General features: G+C 45.0%; 1 protein-coding gene across 1 annotated transcript in view; it reads right to left on the minus strand.

Moving 5' to 3' along the window:
- Positions 1-17,186, minus strand: part of grid1b (glutamate receptor, ionotropic, delta 1b) — a 746,554-nt gene that overhangs the window by 58,594 nt on the left and 670,774 nt on the right. The window contains exons 9-12 of the mRNA XM_060938730.1: positions 9,289-9,390; positions 7,093-7,290; positions 6,253-6,577; positions 3,919-4,057 (exon numbers count right to left, since the gene is read on the minus strand). Coding sequence (XP_060794713.1) covers positions 3,919-4,057; positions 6,253-6,577; positions 7,093-7,290; positions 9,289-9,390 — 764 coding nt within the window. The remainder of the gene's footprint in view (positions 1-3,918; positions 4,058-6,252; positions 6,578-7,092; positions 7,291-9,288; positions 9,391-17,186) is intronic.

Raw genomic sequence — 17,186 nt, forward strand, 5'->3', positions numbered from 1 at the left:
GACACAGACAACCATTCACACTCACATTCACACCTACGGTCAATTTAAAGTCACCAGTTAAGCTAACCTGCATGTCTTTGGACTGTGGGGGAAACCGGAGCACCCGGAGGAAACCCACGCGGACACGGGGAGAACATGCAAACTCCGCACAGAAAGGCCCTCGCCAGCCACAGGGCTCGAACCCGGACCTTCTTGCTGTGAGGTGACAGTGCTAACCACTACACCACCGTGCCGCCCAATAATAATAATAATAATAATAAATCAGAATGCGGCAGCATGGTGGTGTAGTGATTAGCACTGTCACCTCACAGCAAGAAGGTCCTGGGTTCAAGCCCAGCAGCCAGCGAGAGCCTTTCTGTGTGGAGTTTGCATGTTCTCTCCGTGTTTGTGTGGGTTTCCTCCGGGTGCTCCGGTTTCCCCCACAGTCCAAAGACATGCAGGTTAGGTTAACTGGTGACTCTAAATTGACTGTAGGTGTCAGTGTGAATGGTTGCTTCTCTCTATGTGTCAGCCCTGCAATAACCTGGCGACTTGTCCAGGGTGTACCCCGCCTCTCGCCCATAGTCACCTGGGATAGGCTCCAGCTTGCCTGCGACTCTGTAGAACAGGATAAGCGGCTACAGATAATGGATGGATGGATAAATCAGAACGCCATTTTTCTAAACCAGCATAACAGAAAAGGTTGCAAGAAGTCCCATGTAGTGACAAGGAGAGCAGAATGATAAAAGCTGCAACACAAAGCATTCATTTTAGCATTAGCTTAATGGCATGACATTCACATGCACTGACGAGAGCACACTTTTGTTGAACTCTTAGAAGAAAAATGCACAGACCCAGAATGAGTCATTGTAATCAGCGGTGCTCGAATGTAGTGGACCTACATTCTCCAGTCAGGATGCTCATGCTCAGCTCCGAGCCGTAAAGAAAAAGGCAACATCCAAATGTGGAGTCTGAGAGCAACAGACTGCTTTGGGGAAAAAGTGTTTCCTGAAATTGCTGGGTTTCAGTCACGTGACTTTTCTTAGAGGTTTTACCAAAAGTGAAATAGCTGGTGGTCTAAACAGCGATAACTTATCAGTGCACGCTCGTAATCTAGAAGCCACTGCTCGCTTTAGATACTGTATATTCAGAAGATTGCTATGTGCAATGGAATCGACCCCTACAGTCTGGGAAAGAAGGATTTGTCATACGATCTCAAAAATGACCCTTCAGTCGAGTTCCCCGACATCTCGAACTATCTGGTGTTGCAGACGTCCTTCTACACCGCAAAACAGATGAAAGCATGGAAGATTATGGAGGCTTACAGCTTTTTTGTATGTGGCTGGGTAAAGGACCTCGCTATCAAGTCGCTGACGAATGAACCCTTTATTGTTTTTGCCCGTGGAAGTAGTTTTTTTTTTAAGCTTTCTGTTCGTGTCTTTACAATGAAGTGCTGCAAGTTGAAATGTAAAGCAACAGTTCACTTGATTCTCACTTGTGCAGGCTCTTATCTCTCAGGTAAATAATTCACAAAGATCATCAGAAACCCCTTTAAAGACCTGGAGCTTAGTTAAACAAGACGGAGACGTGATCATGGTGCATTGTAACTGTACGGCTGGGGAAGAATTTTGTCATACCTTCATGCATATGGACATTGTGAGGAGTAAACAAAGAAACAGCTGGGGACTTTAGCGCTTCGTGACTAAAAAAAGTACCGTAAAATAACGACACATAGCAAGAAAAGTACTTGGAAAACACCAAGGACATAGCTGAGAGGGATATACAGTGGTGCTTGAAAGTTTGTGAATCCTTTAGAATTTTCTATATTTCTGCATAAATATGACCTAAAACATCATCAGATTTTCACACAAGTCCTAAAAGTAGATAAAGAGAACCCAGTTAAACAAATGAGACAAAATATAATACTTTGTTATTTATTTATTGAGGAAAATCATCCAATATTACATATCTGTGAGTGGCAAAAGTATGTGAACCTTTGCTTTCAGTATCTGGTGTGACCCCCTTGTGCAGCAATAATTGCAACTAAACGTTTCCGGTAACTGTTGATCAGTCCTGCACACCGTCTTGGAGGAATTTTAGCCCATTCCTCCATACAGAACAGCTTCAACTCTGGGATATTGGTGGGTTTCCTCACATGAACTGCTCGCTTCAGGTCCTTCCACAACATTTCCATTGGATTAAGGTCAAGACGTTGACTTGGCCATTCCAAAACAATAACTTTATTCTTCTTTAACCTTTCTTTGGTAGAATGTCTTGCTGCATGAACCACCTTCTCTTGAGATTCAGTTCATGTACAGATGTCCTGACATTTTCCTTTAGAATTCGCTGATATAATTCAGAATTCATTGTTCCATCAATGATGGCAAGCCATCCTGGTCCAGATGCAGCAAAACAGGTCCAAACCATGACACTACCTCCACCATGTTTCACAGATGGGATGAGGTTCTTATGCTGGAATGCAGCGTTTTCCTTTCGCCAAACAGCGCTTCTCATTTAAACCAAAAAGGTCTATTTGGTCTCATCCGTCCACAAAACATTTTTCCAAGAGCCTTCTGGCTTGTCCATGTGATCTTTAACAAACTGCAGATGAGCAGCAATGCTCTTTTTGGAGAGCAGTGGCTTTCTCCTTGCAACCCTGCCATGACACCATTGTTGTTCAGTGTTCTCCTGATGGTGGACTCATGAACATTAGCCAATGTGAGAGAGGCCTCCAGTTGCTTAGAAGTTACCCTGGGGTCCTTTGTGACCTCGCCAACTATTACACGCCTTGCTCTTGGAGTGATTTTGTTGGTTGCCCACTCCTGGGGAGGGTAACAATGGTCTTGAGTTTTCTCCATTTGTACACAATCTGTCTGGTTGAGGATTGGTGGAGTCCAAACTCTTTAGAGATGGTTTTGTAACCTTTTCCAGCCTGATGAGCATCAACAACGCTTTTTCTGAGGTCCTCAGAAATCTCCTTTGTTCATGCCATGATACACTTCCACAAGCATGTGCTGTGAAGATCAGACTTTGATAGATCCCTGTTCTTTAAATAAAACAGGGTGCCCACTCACACCTGAATGTCATCCCATTCATTGAAAACACCTGACTAATTTCACCTTCAAATTAACTGCTAATCCTAGAGGTTCACATATGTCTGTGAAGATTCTCAATCATCCAGGTCATAGTAAACTGTGGGTGGTAGAAATACTCCCTATTAGTCAGACAGAACTGAGGAAGCCTTTTGGACGAGAGGTGAAACGTTTTCAAGAATCTTCAAGCAAGTCCAGTTGCCCATTTCTACCACCCACAGTTTAGACATTCACATACTTTTGCCACTCACAGAAATGTAATATTGGATCATTTTCCTCAATAAATAAATGACCAAGTATAATATTTTTGTCTCATTTGTTTAACTGGGTTCTCTTTATCTACTTTTAGGACTTGTGTGAAAATCTGATGATGTTTTAGGTCATATTTATGCAGAAATATAGAACATTCTAAAGGGTTCACAAACTTTCAAGCACCACTGTATAAACCTTTCACCAAGTGATCACTGCAAACTCGAGTGTGCTTCAACTTGGCTCCCTTCAATTTCATTAAGAGAGGTTCAAAGGCCACCTTTCTCGACGTCTTTTTGTGAAATCCTCTGTTTGTTCACCTTTTTTTATTAGTTCATGGGGAACCCTGAAGAATCTCTTATCAGTTTCATGGTTTGATTGATTCGAACAACCTAAAACAACGTATTTTTCGTAAGGCATTTTTCATGCGAGCAATGCACCTTCTCTGTACAAACGCTTTGTCAACTGAGCTTTGGTAGACCACCAGCTAAAGTTTTGAATAACTAATGAGGCGGCTGTGACGTCACGTAAAACCCAGCAATACATAAAAAGAGAAAAGAAAAGAAAACGGGTCATTTGAGAAGAGATAAGGACGTACCGTATGGTGTTGTCCATGCGGGACACAGTGAGGTACGCTGCAAGGTTAGCTGTGTACGATGAACACACGATTAAGGTGAAGAGCCACCAGCTCCCCATCACGATCCGCAAAGCCACTGAACCCACTGCCGAGTCTCCGCCTGCAAGCGACACAGCATGATCACGTTCTTAACTAAATCACATTTTATTACCTTGTTCTGGAAAAGAAAAAATCATATTAGGATGAACTGAAAGAGGAAAAACAAATCATTAAGGGACTCTACATGTGCTTAAGAAATAGTGAACGCATTCCTATAACCGAAATCCCCCTTGGGATTATTAAAGTATTCTGAAACATGCTAGCACAATCCTTTTCAATTTTCTGTCAAAATAAAATGCCCTTATTTCCAGACTAAGAAGTGTGTTGACCAAACAGAGGTGAGCTTATTAGCCATATGCCAATTCCTCCTGTGCTAATTCCACCATGCTCGATAAAAGGACGCTCATCGAGAACTTGCATAGATTGGTTGCAGAACCTTTTGTGCAACATCTATCAATCATCAGAAAGATTAGATGGCGGTGGCAGGCTAAGGACCAATGGGACAGGGCCTCCTCTGATTTAATTACAGGCTGGTTGGCATAAAAGCACTCCAGTGGCAGCGTGCCAGGCGGTAATAGATGCAGATGGAGCGTCACAGTTGCTGAGCTAGCCGTTTTCTTGCTTTTTGGATCAGATGAAGCCGTTACTCATTGTCTCTATACAAAGGCACCTCTAGCACATCTCTCTTCTTTAGTATCTGTTCTTTAAACACCAAAGTGTTCACTACAATCAGCCTCATGGATCCTAGAGGTCAGTGTCTCTGGGATTTCAAATCAGAAATGTTAAGGCTGAGATATGACACCATTACAATCCTTATTGTTACTTAAGTCAATCAGAAATGTACTTTCAAGGTACAGATTCCTAACCCTGGTCCTGGAGAACCTTCTGTCCTACAGACAGGACAAAATTGTACCTTTCGCCAAAATGACTATCTTCTGAATATTCTCTGAGATTAGGCATCACATGGGAATGCTCCAGTACTGCAGGTGGCGCTATTAAATGGTCATGACAATTTCCACTTCTCAAACTCATGCAAATATACACTCCCCAGCCACTTTATTAGGAACCCTAATACATCCACCTGGTGCTTGATACAATTCTCGGATCAACCGATAACTTGATGCATCAAATGCATCATGCAGATACAAATCAAGAACTTCGGTTAATTAATGTTCACAATGTTCAAACATCAGAACGGGAAAAACTGTGATCTCAAAGTGTGACTTCCTTTCACTGTGGCATGGGTGTTGGTTTGAACCAGATTTGAGTGTTTCAGAAACTGCTGATCTCCTGGGGTTTTCACACACAGCAGTCTCTAGAGCTTATACAGAATGGTGCAAAAAACAAAAACCACTGAATCGAGTGAGTGAATGAATGACAGTTCTGTGGGTGGAAAAAAACCAAACGCCTTATTGATAAGAGAGGTCAGAGGAAAATAGACAGATCGGTTCGAGATTTCTTTTTTGCCAGGAAGGATATAGTAACTCATAATGGGTCTTTACAACCATGGTGAGCAGAAAACCATCTCAGTATGCAACAGAAAAATGGATCACATTGGGTTCCATTCCTGCAGCCAAGAACAGGGATCTTAGAATCAACAACAAGTTCCTATTAAAGTGGCCGGTGAGTGTATGTTTGAGCATGGCTCATTTGTAATGACCAATCACAGGCTCGGTTGCATCGGAGTTCTTCCAGCTGCCAGAAGCCTTCAGACTCCACATGATGTCATATTGTTTGTGGAAGGCTGCTGAATATCATCGTCATGTTCAGTCTGTGTAAAGCCACGTGACTTCCTTACATAGTCGACGTCATGCTTTTATCACTCTGTGTGTTGTAGTGAAACAGACATAATATTCATCAGATCACAGGGATGTGAGCACACACACACCCAGAGGGCAGTTGGGGTTTATGTGCCTTGCTCAAGGGCACTTCAGCCATGTACTGTAGAGGGAGGGGAAAATACTGCTCCTTCACTCCCACATTTTCCTGCTGGTCCAGGGAATCAAACCACCAATCTTCAAATCCTAAACCTGCTTCTCTAACCTTCAGGCCATGCCTTCCCTATATCCATCATGTTCCTGCTTCGTATCCAGAATGAATTTTTAAAATGCATTCTATATATTTTTACCTTTTTGTGAAATTTAAAACTTCATAATTACTTGTGGTGAAAAACATATAAAAGAGACGTCAATACGTTTTCTGCTGATATCGCTCCAAAGGTGTTTGCGTACCGGTAGCCGAGCTTTCCGCACTTACCTTGGTGCACGAAGGCGCCGTAAACAAGCCACACAGCACTGTGTAAGGAGTTGGACAAGCTGGGAGGAGCTCCTGAAGGATTCTGGCAGCGCAGCGACTGCATGCGGTTCAGCAGGAAGATCAGGACTCCGACCACAGGGATGGCTGCTGCGATGCAGGCCCAGACGGCGAGGTCAAATGGAGCAAACAAGGAGAAGATGTTGATCTTCTCCTCCGGTTTGCGCATCAGGATCCCCACGGAGTAATCCATGTAGCGTTTGCTGAAGTCCACTACGTTCTCTCGCTCAGGTGTTATGGTGATGGCCGACACGGCTAGATCGGCCCTCTGCACAGAACAACACATCAGTCAGGGATCAGAACCTTACCTACACGCTTGAATTTGTGTCATAACTCAATCTGATCATGAGCTCACTCTCACATGCACCCAGCTTCTCCATTCCTCATTTAGTTCCTTGTATTAAAGTTGTTCATCACCTTTTGACATTCCAGTGAACATTTCTGAGCATCTTCTCTGTTCTCATGCTTGGTTTTATGTCCCTCATGTTCATTTTGCTTTTTAATTGCCCTGCATTGCTCTGTGTGCCTGACCTTTTACCCCTGTCTGTGTTTGTCTGCTAATTTGGATCTTTAATAAACAACTTTCACGTTCAATTTCAGTTACAGGAATAATTAGACAGCGGTAGCCTTAATAGTTCCGTTACAAGCTAATTGATGGTTCATGAAGCATGAAAATATGAACGGAGGTATAGAAAATGTTCTGAATCTACCCCCTGAGCTTTCACAACCTATTCTACATCTTCCCCTGTTCCCTCTGTTCTGAAGTGTTCCTGAATCACTCACTTTGTTAATAAGTTCCCCAATCATGCCGTTCCAGGAACCATTGTGAAGCTGAGAGCCATACTTGCTGTCTGCAACCTGGTAGATGTCATATTTGAAGCCGAGGATCTTCGCCAAGGCGTCAAGAACATCGATGGAGAATCCTTTGTACCTTTTGGGCTGCCCGAGAATGTTTTCTGCTACCATGACAAATGGGTCCTCCTTTAAAGAGAAGACATAGATCATTTACTATGATTGATTTCACTGACAATTTCAAACAAGTGTGCAACGTGCTCTTCACTTTCCAAGCACTGTCGGACATACAGTGGTGCTTGAAAGTTTGTGAACGCTTTAGAATTTTCTATATTTCTGCATAAATATGACCTAAAACATCATCAGATTTTCACACAAGTCCTAAAAGTAGATAAAGAGAACCCAGTTAAACAAATGAAACAAAAATATTATACTTGGTCATTTATTTATTGAGGAAAATTATCCAATATTACATATCTGTGAGGGGCAAAAGTATGTGAACCTTTGCTTTCAGTAGCTGGTGTGACCCCCTTGTGCAGCAATAACTGCAACTAAACGTTTGCAGTAACTGTTGATCAGTCCTGCACACCGGCTTGGAGGAATTTTAGCCCATTCCTCCATACAGAACAGCTTCAACTCTGGGATGTTGGTGGGTTTCCTCACATGAACTGCTCGCTTCAGGTCCTTCCACAACATTTCCAATGGATTAAGGTCAGGACGTTGACTTGGCCATTCCAAAACATTAACTTTATTCTTCTTTAACCATTCTTTGGTAGAATGACTTGTATGCTTAGGGTCGTTGTCTTGCTGCATGACTCACCTTCTCTTGAGATTCAGTTCATGGACAGATATCCTGATATTTTCCTTTAGAATTCACTGGTATAATTCAGAATTCATTGTTCCATCAGTGATGGCAAGCCATCCGGGGCCAGATGCAGCAAAACAGGCCCAAACCATGATGCTACCACCACCATGTTTCACAGATGGGGTAAGGTTCTTATGCTGGAATGCAGTGTTTTCCTTTCTCCAAACATAACGCTTCTCATTTAAATCAAAAAGGTTTATTTTGGTCTCATCCGTCCACAGAACATTTTTCCAATAGCCTTCTGGCTTGTCCACGTGATCTTTAGCAAACTGCAGACAATCAGCAATGCTCTTTTTGGAGAGCAATGGCTTTTTCCTTGCAACCCTGCCATGCACACCATTGTTGTTCAGTGTTCTCCTGATGGTGGACTCATGAACATTAACATTAGCCAATGTGAGAGAGGCCTTCAGTTGCTTAGAAGTTACCCTGGGGTCCTTTGTGACCTCGCCGACTATTACACACCTTGCTCTTGGAGTGATCTTTGTTGGTAGACCACTCCTGGGGAGGGTATCAATGGTCTTGAATTTCCTCCATTTGTACACAATCTGTCTGACTGTGGATTGGTGGAGTCCAAACTCTTTAGAGATGGTTTTGTAACCTTTTCCAGCCTGATGAGCATCAACAACGCTTTTTCTGAGGTCCTCAGAAATCTCCTTTGTTCATGCCATGATACCCTTCCACAAATATGTGTTGTGAAGATCAGACTTTGATAGATCCCTGTTCTTCAAATAAAACAGCGTGCCCACTCACACCTGATTGTCACCCCATTGATTGAAAACACCTGACTCTAATTTCACCTTCAAATTAACTGCTAATCCTAGAGGTTCACATAATTTTGCCACTCACAGATATGTAATATTGGATAATTTTCCTCAATAAATAAATGACCAAGTATAATATTTTTGTCTCATTTGTTTAACTGGGTTCTCTTTATCTACTTTTAGGGCTTGTGTGAAAATCTGATGATGTTTTCGGTTATATTTATGCAGAAATATAGAAACTTCTAAAGGGTTCACAAACTTTCAAGAACCACTGTACATGGCATAATGGTGCAGGATTACACAAAAGGCATTTGAAAACAGTGTAATAATAAGGAGCATGAAGTGAAATACAGGAACTCCAACTCCAGCAGCCGTTCTGCTCAATATTTCAGGGGGAATGCACTGAATTATGCATCTTTCTCTCATTTCTAATGAAAAAAAAAACTAGTTTGTATGCAGACAGACATCAAGATGATTTCATGAATAAAGGATTTATTTTGATTAGATATCGAAAAACAAATTATTCAAAGATAAAAACAAACTGTTATGAATGATTCCCACCAGCAGTGTGACCACTTTGACCGTAACCCCTTGCATGCCGTTCTCAATCCGAGTCTCCTTCAAGCTCCCGTTGAGGCCGTGAACCGAGTCCCACGTGGCTAACTGCAGGAGACATAAAACACACACGAATTTTCATTAAATCAGGGTTCAGATTAGATGCTCAGAGAAAGCGTGACGTTCATTTCAATGTTTATTCATTTTCTGGGACAGATCTTCCACCGATGTGTGGAAAAAAATGGTACAATATCTCACAATCTAATTCACAACCAGAGATTCATTTCCTTAAGTCTATATTTAACAGTTATTCCACAAAACCAAGTCGTACATGAGCTGATAGCTGATGAGGCGCGTAGCACCAAGTTGGCTATTAGCCATGTATGACGAGATTAAGTGGAATAACTGTTTTATTCTATCTACACTCACTGGATTTTGAGAAACAGAGCACTTTTATTTTTATTTTTCGCAAATTTGATAAATAAAAACTTTTTATACAAAACGTCTGACAAAATCATTTCCGCTTAGAATGTAAACAAACTTATGTTTTGTTGCTTTTTTTTGTCTTTTTTGGGGTTTTCTTCTTCTTTAGGTTTTTTTTTTTGGTGGTTGGCAAACCAGCTTAAAGGTGTATTACTGCCACCAACTGGGCTGGAGTGTGGAACACGCGATATTGGGGGGGGGGGGGGGGGGGGGCTATATTCTTTTAGCTATTTCTGTTTCTTTTAAATACTTGATAGTTTTTATTTCATTCTCGGTTGGTTCAGCAACACATTCCACCATTTTTTTCTACTCACAGGATATGAGCTGATATCCTTGTAGTAGAGTAGCCAATCAGAGTGCATGATTCCTCATATCAAGTGAATGTGGATAGAATAATAAGAGATATATACAGTACCTGGCTGTATGTAGTGCATTATATGTCATTATCGTAGGCTTGTAGTACTCGAATCTGACTCGTGCCCTAAGTTTAAGGAATCGTGACTTAACTTGGACTTGAGAACTGATGACTCGGACTCATGCATTAACTGCATTCGGATTCGTAAATTGGAGACGAGGACTAAGATTTTTTCTTTATTTCCTGTAACAGGCCATAATAATTTGGTATTAGATATTTATATTTAAATCTACATTAATTTTTATACTAATTTTGTGCAAGAGTCCCACACCTGCGCGCCTTGGCTGATGCATCAGATAGACTCTCAGGCGTGCTCACACCTGCACAGGATTAAAGCGCAATCAGCGCGGTTATATAAAAATTGTGAAAACACACTTACTTTGCGAAGTATTGAGTTGCGTTGCTAACATATTATCAAGCCTTATTTCCTTGTTCAGTTTCTTGATCCCTGATTTCCTGTTTCTCATCTTTGATTCTGCCGAGTCTACGGTAGCTTGTTTGTGCCTCGTTCATTCGCACCTATCGCCTGTTTCATAGTTTTACGATTTCGCCTGCCATTCTGGATTGTTTGTCTTCACTCGTATTAATAAACACACCTTTTGCACTTACATCCGTCTCCCAACCATCTCTGACAGAATACTTCACACTCCCTGATAAAGAGAAGCACATTCACCTGTTCATACATCATGTTCAGGAACAAACTAATGTTAATGGCACTGAAACAGCCACCATCAAATGGTGCGGTTGGAAGTTTGTTCTCGGACTCATCTCATCTCATTATCTCTAGCCACTTTATCCTGTTCTACAGGGTCGCAGGCAAGCTGGAGCCTATCCCAGCTGACTACGGGCGAAAGGCGGGGTACACCCTGGACAAGTCGCCAGGTCATCACAGGGCTTGTTCTCAGACTCAAATTTTTTTTTTAATGACCTGGACTTGACTCGGACTTGAACAATGGGGACTCGGGACTGGACTCAGACTCGAGGTCTAGTGACTTGACTACAACACTGCATTGTAGTATGTTAGCTATATTTAGGTCAAAGCACAGAACTGGACAACACTTAGATTCACCCAGTGGATGAGCACTTTATGAATTTATGATTTGTCCATCTCTGTACATACACACGCACACAGAATTTTCCCCTGAGTGGTCTGTCATAGCATCCATCATCAATAAATGTCATCATGGAGTCTTTTGGATTAATGTCTTTGTGTGGAAATGGTTCTCTTCTTGCACAAAAAGGCGAGCGGTGAATAGTCTTTCTGTAACTCCCTCTTATGTTTCCAGCAGTCTGCTGACTAACAGAGTGTCCAGTGGCTTTAACAGCTGCTTGGTCTGAACTTGGCACAAGTCTACATCATGGATGCGACTCCCAGGACTATTTCATGCCTCTCAGCATCATCTGGTGGCTCAGGCATGTTTGCTGCTTGCTTATGGCCAACCAAGTCTAAGTCTAAAGTCCTTTCCCAGACCATATGGTGCATAGGGCAGCGCCAATCTCTGTTTCTGTAGCCCTCGGCCTCTTGCCTATTACATAGCTATGGTTACAGTGAGGGGCTAGTCCTCTAGTAACAGTGAGAGTTTGACTCCCCACTCGCATCTGTATTGCAGCGTGTCTTGCCAGATGGCAGTTGGAACCATTTTTATGGTGGTCTTTGGTATAACCCGGCCGCAAGTAGAACTCGCGATCTCCCGATCAAGAGGCGGACATGCTAACCACGAGGCCAACTCGCGGTGGCCAACTAAGTGCACATAATTATTCCAGATCAGGTGTGTTTAGATCAGAAATATGCAATAATCTTAGTCTAAGACATCCCCTGGTCCTGGACTAAGAGGCACAAGAGGGAAAAAACACCTCAGTTGTGCTGGATAGAAACCTTCCAGACCACGGATCTAAAATCGCATTGATGAATTTCCAGCAAATGCGTTCAGCATGAGTGATTAGCGTGTGCGAGTTTTAATTCAATAACACTGAAGCATATAAAGCAATGTATATAAAGAAATCAATAAACATTCTCCACAATGAGCCATACAATCGGAAAACATTCGACCTAAACAATATTCCATTAAATGAGCCGATGTGGAAGATTAATCTCTGGATGAGTTTATCCACACATACACACAAGTCATAATCAGGATTAAGCATCATGGTAATGGAGTTATTGAAAAGCAGCACATATGCTTTCTGCTTTTGTAAGCTGTCTTGTTATCTCTGTCGAGTGCCTGAAGGTGATGAGATGTGATGTTCAATGAAAAACTTCAGTGTAGCTCATGTTCACGTCTCTGCTTCAGAACATTTCTCTGTAGTAAGATTCTATGCCCTGGTTCTGAAATAATAAAAAGATGTAGACACACTAGGGTTTGCCAGCCTAGGGCTCCGAAATACCATTTTTCCAGTACATAATATTCAGATAACTCTTCAGTGATTCCAGCACCACCAGGGGTTTCTTGATTACACACATGAACTCCCTCCAGCAGCAGCTCTGCTCTTCACTCAAGGTGCTTGCAGAAAAGTCGTGATAGTAAAACTCTCATTTCCGTACTGAGCTACTGCCAGAGCATATAACAGGTGAAAATAAAGAAAAACTGCACACACAATTTGTATAGAGTACAGGACATCTCGACAAAAGCTCCCAGCTGCAGGGGAACAAGAAGGATGGGCCCGTTAGAGCTCTCTCAGAACAGAGACAAAACCTCATTTGAAGCCAGAATGTGCCAGGAGCAAAATTCTCCCCTTTATATATTGCTGCTTTTTTGCTTTATTAAAAATCAACTATGAGATAGAGCTAGACATGATGTATAGAAGTTTATCAGGCTGGAACTTGCCTTGTCTAATGAATATGAACATCATCCAGCAGTGATTAGTTAAAAAAAATACACAACGAACTGCTGCGAAAGAAAAAATACTGTAATGAATGAAGAAGAGCTTATACAGTGCCTTGCAAAAGTATTCATCCCCCTTGGTGTTTGTCCTGTTTTGTTGCATTACAAGCTGGAATGAAAATGGATTTTTGGGGGGTGTAGGACTTTGAGCGGGTGGGTGGAGCACAGAAGTATGGCAGGCCAGAACTGAGTTCCAAAAAAACTCTTTATTTGCAGCTTTTCAGCTTTACAATCTCCCAGTCACACAGACACGCACACACACATCAGTCATCTGGTTGGGGAGAGAGCTCCCTTCCTCTGCTCTCTCTCTCCTTATATAGGGCGCGGTCACTGGGGAAGACACACAAACACAGGTTAATTGAGATCAGGTGCAGTGATTCTGCCACTTACCTTCCCTGACTCTGCCCTCTGGTCACAGACTGACGCTTGACCACGCCCCCGTTGCCACATACCCCCACCACCCGACTCAGGCCAGGCAGCCGTCCGGCCTGCAGCCGACTCCCCCCCCCTTGAAGGGAGAGGAAGTCTGCCATGACCATCTGCGCCCCCGGCCTGTGGATCACCTTGAAGTTAAAGGGCTGGAGTGCCAGATACCAACGGGTGAGCCGCGCGTTGGCATCCTTCATGCGGTGGAGCCACTGGAGGGGTGCATGGTCCGAATAGAGGGTGAAAGGGCGTCCCAGCAGGTAGTAGCGGAGGGCAAAGACCGCCCACTTGATGGCTAGGCACTCTTTCTCTATGGTGCTGTAGCGCCCCTCACGCACCGACAGCTTTCTGCTGATATACAGCACGGGGCGATCCTCCCCCTCACCCTCCTGGGACAGAACAGCACCCAGCCCTCTGTCTGACTCGTCCGTATGCAACATAAAGGGGAAAGAAAAGTCAGGGGAGTGTAACAGTGGCCCCCCATACAGTGCAGCCTTCACCTCAGAGAAAGCCCGCTGGCATTGCTCCGTCCACTGGACCGGATCTGGTGCCCCCTTTTTAGTGAAATCAGTCAGTGGGCTGGTGACATCCGAATAATTAGGTACAAACCTACGGTAGTAGCCAGCCAGCCCCAGGAACTGTCTCACCCCCAGGAACCGTCTCACTCCCTTTTTGGTCTTGGGCCTCGGGCAGGCCGCAATTGCTGCTGTCTTATTAATTTGGGGACGCACCTGCCCATTGCCCAAGTGGAAGCCCAGATGCCGTACTTCCACCTGCCCAATCGCACACTTCTTCGGGTTGGCAGTGAGACCCGCTTGCCTCAGTGACCTAAGGACGGCCCTCAGGTGTTGCAGATGCCGCGGCCAGTCATTACTATAGCTTATGATATCGTCTAAGTATGCAGCCACATAGGTGGTGTGGGGGCGGAGGACCCTGTCCATAAGCCGCTAGAATGTAGCGGACGCCCCAAACAGCCCAAAAGGAAGTGTGACAAATTGGTCTAAGCCAATATAGAAAAGGCCGTTTTTTCTCGGGATAGTGGAGTCAAGGGGATCTGACAAATAACCCTTTGTCAAATCCAGTGTCGAATAAAAGCGAGCTGTGCCTAGTCGATCCAGCAACTCGTCAATACGAGGCATTGGGTACGCATCAAATTTAGACATCGCGATGACTTTTCTATAGTCCACACAGAACCGGACCAGCCCGTCAGCCTTGGGAACCAAGACCACCGGGCTGCTCCAGTCACTGTGGGACTCCTCGACGCCCATTTCGGGCATGGCCTCGAGTTCTTCCCGAACCACCTTTTTCTTGTGTTCGGGCAGCCTGTAAGGGCGGCTGCACACTAACACCCCCGGGGGCGTCTCAATGTGGTGTTCTATGAGGCGGGTGCGGCCGGGCAGGGGCGAGAACACGTCCAAAAATTCGGTCTGCAACTGGGCAACCTCCATGAGTTGGGTCGGGGAGAGGTGGTCTCCACAGGGGACCGGAGAGGTAAGCGATGTCAATGTTCCCTTTTGAACCTCCGGCCCCAGCTCTGCCTTCTCTGGAACCAACAACACCAATGCCACGGAGACCTCCTCATTCCAGAGTTTGAGCAGATTGAGGTGGTAAATCTGTAGCGCCCCACCCCTGTCCATTCGCCTCACCTCATAGTCAATGTCCCTGACTCACTGTGTGACCTCAAAGGGTCCTTGCCACTTGGCAATCAATTTGAAGCTCGACGTGGGCAACAGTACGAGTACTTTATCTCCTGGTGCAAACTCCCTAAGGCGCGTACCCCTGTCATACAGGCGGATTTGCTGTTCTTGGGCCTGCTGCAAATTCTCCTGGGTTAGGTGTGTGAGTGTGTGGAGTTTTGCTCGCAGGTCGATAACGTATTGAATTTCATTTTTGCTTGGTGAAGGTCCCTCCTCCCAATTTTCCTGCAGTATATCTAGGATGCCGCGCGGCTTACACCAATATAATAATTTGAATGGGGAGAACCCTGTGGAGGCTTCTCGCACTGCGAATAACAGGGGTTCGAGCCATTTATCCCCATTGCGTGCATCCTCACGTACAAACTTTTTAATTATATCCTTGAGGGTGCGATTGAACCATTCAACTAAACCGTCCATTTGTGGGTGATAAACGCTGGTGCGGATCGGCTTAATTCCCAGTAACCCATACAGTTCGCGCAGTGTGCGTGACATAAACGAAGTGCCTTGATCAGTCAGAATCTCTTTGGGGATTCTGACTCAGGAGATGACGTGGAAGAGTGCTTCTGCAATACTATGTGCTGAGATATTGCGAAGAGGCACTGCTTCCGGGTATCACGTTGCATAGTCCACCAGAACTAAAATAAAGCGATACCCTTGTGTTGACCGATCTAATGGCCCGACGAGATCCATCCCAATTCTTTCGAATGGGGTCTTGATTAATGGTAGAGGGTGCAAAGGCACTTTTGGAATGGCCGCTGGATTTACTAACTGGCATTCGCGGCACGCTGTACACCACCTATGGACATCGCCGTGAATCCCTGGCCAATAGAACCGGGCCATTATTCGGGCTAGTGTCTTATCCTGCCCCAAGCGTCCAGCCATGGGATTAAAGTGAGCCACCTGGAATACCAATTCCCAGCGGCTCTTTGGGATCAAAAGTTGTGTGATCAGCTCCTTAGTCTGAGTGTCCTGCATCACTCGGTATAACCTATCCTTCATAATGGAAAAATAGGGGAACAACGGGGTGGAGTTTGGCTGGAGCGTTTGACCATCGATTACTCTCACTTGGTCAAATGCATGCCGCAGAGTCTTGTCTTGCGACTGCTCTAACGGGAAATCCACGAGGGATTCCCCGAGAGAGGGAGGAGGAGCCTGCTGCTCCTCAATCTGATGCAGAGATGACGTAGACGGCTCTGTGACAGCTGCTCCTGCCAATGCCACACTGGGACCTCCCCCTGCTGAACTATGGCAGGACCCACTCTTCACTAAATGAGTCATTAACTCCCAAAATCCCGGCCAATCAGTCCCCAAAATTATCGAGTGGGTAAGGCGAGGATTAACCGCCGCCTTTACACTAAATTTTTCCCCTTGAAATAGAATGTGGACCGACACTAAAGGGTAGTTGTGAACATCCCCGTGCACACACAACACCTTCACCAATTGTGCTCCCCCCAATGCCTCGTCTTGCACCAGGCTTTGGTGGATTGAGGTCTGATTACAGCCGGAGTCTACCAAAGCCTGATACGTATCCCCTTGGACACTCACCGGTATGCGATACACTCTGGCCCGATCGAGGGCGGTTCCTGGCGTGTCGGGGATCCAGACCACTGTGCCCACCTCCATTGCTGAGCACTGATGCTCCGGCTCCCCGCAGCGCCAGCAAACCGGCCCGGGCTCTCTCTCTACACCGGCGCTTTGGGGCTCACTCACCTGAGGGGGGGGGGGGAGACAGACACGGAAGTGGGAAATGGGAGGGCACCACGGGTGTGGCGAGCCTGCTGGGGTGGAGCTGGCCCCCGCCTCCATGTGGGGGAACAGGGCGAGGATGAGACACAGAAGGGGAGGGGGAGAGAGAGAGAGAGGAGACGAGGCGATCTGCGATCCTGCCATTGGAACAGCCACCAGATGATCCTCCGCCAACTCGATGGCCTGATCCAGTGATGCCAGGCGGTGGCACTGGACCCACTCCACGGTCCCTTCAGGAAGTCGGGCGATGAACTG

The sequence above is a fragment of the Neoarius graeffei genome, chromosome 14 (assembly GCF_027579695.1).
Source record: "Neoarius graeffei isolate fNeoGra1 chromosome 14, fNeoGra1.pri, whole genome shotgun sequence".
NCBI lineage: Eukaryota > Metazoa > Chordata > Actinopteri > Siluriformes > Ariidae > Neoarius > Neoarius graeffei.